The following is a 5,000-nucleotide window of genomic DNA, read 5'->3' as shown; positions in this document are numbered from 1 at the left end:
CAGACTCACACACTATCGTATCTAAGTTTGACTTTCCCAATATATGGAAATCCGCGCGCACATGCACAGACACACACACACGTCGTCCGTGTATATATGAATTAATATATATGTATGGTATATAAACCATGTATTATCAATTCTATGCCATTCAATCTAAGCGCTTCTTCGCTCTCAGCCAGAAGCGAGACAATGCTCACCACCTTCATGATCGTTATAAACAGCAAGTATAAGCAACTGACAGCATGAATCAACTCAACGCCCCGTGCAACTTTGCAATCTTCAGTCCTAAGTATTCCCTTGTTTTTCCTCTTTGTCACTACAGTCAGCTGCCTTTTCTTTATACCTATCTCTATCCTTACCTTTATTTTCTTCGGTTACTTTATCACCTATTGCCCAGCTTATCCCTTTCCTCCCCCCCCCCCCCCCTTGCCATTCTTCTCCTTTGCTTCTCTTCATCTCTCTTGTGTCTTTCTATTCCACCCACCCTTCTTATTCATCACATCTCTTCTCTATCCCTATCCTCGTCGACCCCTCCCTCTCCCTACCCCTCTTTGACCCTCCCCCTCCCCCTGTACCCTGTCCCTCTCCCCCATCCCCACCCTTCCTTCTACCCCTGACACCCCCTCCTTTCTTCTCGTCGCCCCTCCCCCTCCCCCTGCTTCTGTCCCCTCCCCCCCTCTTACAACTATTACCTCCATTAACCTCCCCCCCCCCCCTTTATCTTCTCGTACAGCTGTCGTGGCCGAGTCCGTTACGTCTTCTCCTTCGCCTTAATCCTACCCGGCAAATCCCTCATTAATCCGGAAATTACATCCTTACCCCCCCCACCAAAAAAAAAAAAAAAAAAAAAAACTGCTTCCCTTTTTTTTTTTTTTTTTTTCGTAAAGAGACGATCCAATTTTTCGAGAAAGAAATAAAAAATAAAATCAAAATTGCTTATTATCTCCTCGGAGGCCCCGTTATCTCTTTGTGTTCGGTGTAAAGGGGTTCAGCGGAGGAGAGGAATTCCCGGTCCTTAGCACATGGGGTTCGCCGGGGTTCCACAAGGACCCACAAGCGGTTCCTTTCTTTCACGGTTCCTTATCAGGGTCCCGGGGGCAGCGCGGGCGTCGGACAGGAGCGTCGGCCGCCCGCGGGGAAGACGCCGCCCGCGGGGAAGACGCCGGGGACCCGCTCTTCGCTCTCTCGGTCCCTTCTCTTTTCTTCTTTCTTGCTCCTTCTCTACTTTCTCTCTCTCTCTTCTCTTTCTCTTCCCCCTTTCTCTCTTTCTGCTCTCTGTCAGTCTCTCTCTCTCTCTCTCTCTCTCTCTCTCTCTCTCTCTCTCTCTCTCTCTCTCTCTCTCTCTCTCTCTCTCCCTCTCTTCTCAATCTGTCTCGCACTCTCACTCTCTCTCCTAATATTTGATAATCTTGAATAGCAGTGTTATGGGTACGAGACATTCTCGGGTAACAAGCTTATCCTACGCCTAAAATAACTCCAATGGGTTAAAGAAAACGACCTTAAATTCACTGGGAATATTTATTTTACAAAAAAAAAAAAAAAAAATCACAGAGAAAAATTATTAAAAGACTAGAACAAAAAACAAATAAAACAGAGAAAAGATCTAGAAGAAAGTATTATAAAATTGTGCAGACTAATATATGTACAGTGATTTTCTGATCATATGAAATCTAAGATTAAGTAGCACTATATTGTACTGATCTCAGAGCACACTGAGTATTAACCAAACTGTACATTAACTCGTAATAAATCTGGCAAAAAAATGCTCTTACATAAACTCGTAAACTAGTTGTGTTTATACAATATGTAAGACTATGTAAATACAATAAATTTCTCTATCATATCGAACTGTACAGGGGTTGTTTATTAGATTATTCTTCTCGAAAGCTCTGTCGCATCGAAATGTGGAGCCGTTGCGAGTTTTTTAAAGCCAGAATCTCCCCCATTTTTCGCCCCGTTTTATATCAATCATGAGCTATCTCAGATTTTTTTCTATGGATGTTAGGCTGAGCTTTTTTTCCCTTCACTTTCTCCGCTAGGCCTAAAGTCGAGTTCCATTGCACTGCATTATTTTTTCCCAACATTGTAGGAGGATTTCTCCCGCAGACGTCCGCTGAGGCGACGGGGACCGGCTGCCCTGCGCCCTTCACCAACACAGGAAGAAATGGGCGTGTTTCTTTTTCCAATCTCGACCTTTATTTTCTTGAGCGATGCGTCTATTTCCAGTTCATGTATTGTACTTATTTTTTAACTCGATAAAATAATCAAAACAAAATTATAAGTCCTCATCACTTGTTCCGAAACTTTCATTTAAAACAAAAGAGAGAAGTTCCCTTTAAAGCTATAAAACGAAATTATGTACACTGCATAAATAAAGGCATTTTCCCGCGCTTCTTCCGGGAATGATCGCATAATATAACCGCGTATATTATACATTAGCAGTTCCACTAAAAAATAAACTTTTAAAATGCGATTCACAAGGGTGTTGCTCAAACCCGTACACATTGAACCCGACTATCTCGAGTCATCACTTCCCTCATGCGAGAGTTTAAAAATCATACAGAGACGTTATTACAAGTTCCTTTTCTTTCCTTCTCCTGCCATTTTCATTTCAATCTCGCGACACAAATAACATCACGGCAAGCAAGTCGGCCCAACGCTCTCATCCAGTAGCTCGTTTTCCATGTATTTCCTGCCTCAAATTCCCTTTTTTTTTTTGGGGGGGGGGGGGGGGCGAGTCTCGCCCGGACACGAACCAGCCCGATCGATGCCCGACGTCGCTGAGGAAGGACCTCCTTTCTCGTGCCCTTCACTCCATCTTGTCCAGTTCGTCACAGGACTTCGACTTGGAAGATCTGCAACGGCGAGAGAAAAAACAAGGTATGAGTGAGGTTTTAGGATTCATTTTATCTCTCTCTCTCTCTCTCTCTCTCTCTCTCTCTCTCTCTCTCTCTCTCTCTCTCTCTCTCTCTCTCTCTCTCTCTCTCTCTCATCTACAAATATGAATCTCTTATTTAATAATAATCTAAAACTCATCTAGTAAGCTTGGAGCTAATAAGATAAAGAAATACAAACAGTCAGCCAAGCAGCCATGAACAGCCCTCTCTCCGCTACAAACAAGAACAGACTATGGGAAAAAAATACCCCAGCTTTAGCAAATTAGCAACAGGGGAAACCTAAACCATTACTCCATCTAAGTAGCTACGGCTAATATCCCAGCTCCTTAAGGACATCAAGGGTAGGCGTTGGGCCCTTAACGCCAGGCCACATGTCCGGCCTTTCCAGGTCTAATTAGGAATATCCTCTTCCCATCATAATTCAAACTGACTGGACTTCCTGCGCCCTCGGTCCGGTGGGAAAGGCGCTGCTGTTGAGAGGATGCGAGAGACGGGTTGGGGGAGGGGGGGGGGGGAGCAAGCCTCTTGAGAAAAGCTGAACTCTCACTCTCCCCTCTCTCTCTCTCTCTCTCGCCCACTTTCACTCTCTCTCTCTCTCTCTCTCTCTCTCTCTCTCTCTCTCTCTCTCTCTCTCCTTCTTTCACTCTCCCTCTTTCACTCTCCCTCTTTCACTCTCCCTCTTTCACTCTCCCTCTTTCACTCTCCCTCTTTCACTCTCCCTCTTTCACTCTCCCTCTTTCACTCTCCCTCTTTCACTCTCCCTCTTTCACTCTCCCTCTTTCACTCTCCCTCTTTCACTCTCCCTCTTTCACTCTCCCTCTTTCACTCTCCCTCTTTCACTCTCCCTCTTTCACTCTCCCTCTCTCACCCTCCCATCTGTGAGATTAAATGGCCACGGGTCGTGACTATCGCGTCCTAGAAGTAATACTTTCAAAGCACGCGATTGTTCCACGCTTCGTAGAAAATCCTTTGTATATATAACCGGGATACGCGGAAAGTACCCGTGCACATTCCGTCTTCGGCAAACATCTTCAGCAACATCAACATCCACATCCCACACACAAACACTCCCCCCTCCCCATCCCTCCTTACCCCCCACCCCCTCCAGTGACCTGCGATGACCCTTACCTGTTGCTGCTGGACGTCCGCCGCCCGACGTGCATGATGACCTTGCCGGCACGGATCGACTTGAAGACCGCGATGGCCTCGGCGTGACTCAGACCCGACAGCGACTCTCCATTCACGGCCAGGATCTCGTCGCCTGCAGGAGGAAGGAAGGGGCGCTCGCTGAGTAAATGGGAACGTGAGTAAAAAACATTCAACAGATGCAAAGACTGGTCGTAGTACACTTTATGGATGGGTCTTGTAATGCACGAGACAATATTAAGCCGGGCGCTGCAGACACGCCGTTACACAGGACCCAACCACGCCGAAGTAAATCAATGGATAGATGCATAGATGAATAAATATATAAATAAATAAAAACAACAATCAACATGAAAAGGGAAAAAAAATCAATCTCCATCTCGTCCTTTTTCCCTCTACCCCCCTCCCTTCCCCCTAACCACACCGTCCCAACCCCCCCCCCTCCTCTCCCCTCCCTCCCCTCCCAAAGGCCGCCAAGGGAACGGTAACTTCCGCTCCGGGCGTCTCCACACGCCCGAAGGAGACGCACGGACGCCCACACCAAAAAAAATATTGCAGCCCAGGAAGCACATCGCATGCCGCCCCCCCCCTCTTCCCTCACGCCCACACCAACGCCATTCTTGGTTGCCGCCCATGACACTGGGGGAGAACCAACACGGTTTTTTCTCTCTCGCTTTTCTCAGCATTAACTCGCCTGCGAACAAGGCTTTAAAATGATAATAACTAGTAAAGAAAACCTTTGGCAAATGTTATTCAACTCTGGGAGGAAGTGTGAAGAGAGAGAGAGAGAGAGAATTCCTCAGGCAAAGATAAAGATGAAGGTAAAAATACAATGAAAATAGACAAGAGAAAAAAATCTAAATTAAACACACATAATATTGTTTTCTTCGACGGAATACGAAGAAAACAAATCATACACACTAAAAAATAATCTTCCCCCCGAACTTTCGAGCC

General features: G+C 46.1%; 1 protein-coding gene across 2 annotated transcripts in view; it reads right to left on the bottom strand.

The window, feature by feature from the left end:
- Positions 1 to 2,725: 2,725 nt before the first annotated feature.
- Positions 2,726 to 5,000, bottom strand: part of LOC125046105 — a 77,160-nt gene continuing 74,885 nt past the window's right edge. For both annotated transcript variants that reach the window (XM_047643743.1, XM_047643742.1), the window contains 2 exons: positions 4,029 to 4,161; positions 2,726 to 2,858 (listed from right to left, as the gene is read on the bottom strand). In XM_047643743.1, coding sequence (XP_047499699.1) covers positions 2,813 to 2,858; positions 4,029 to 4,161 — 179 coding nt within the window. In that variant the 3' untranslated portion in view covers positions 2,726 to 2,812. The remainder of the gene's footprint in view (positions 2,859 to 4,028; positions 4,162 to 5,000) is intronic.

This window comes from Penaeus chinensis, chromosome 38 (genome assembly GCF_019202785.1).
Source record: "Penaeus chinensis breed Huanghai No. 1 chromosome 38, ASM1920278v2, whole genome shotgun sequence".
NCBI classification, from domain to species: domain Eukaryota; kingdom Metazoa; phylum Arthropoda; class Malacostraca; order Decapoda; family Penaeidae; genus Penaeus; species Penaeus chinensis.
The sequence above is the reverse complement of the archived record's forward strand: the minus strand, read 5'-3'. Positions and strand labels throughout refer to the sequence as shown.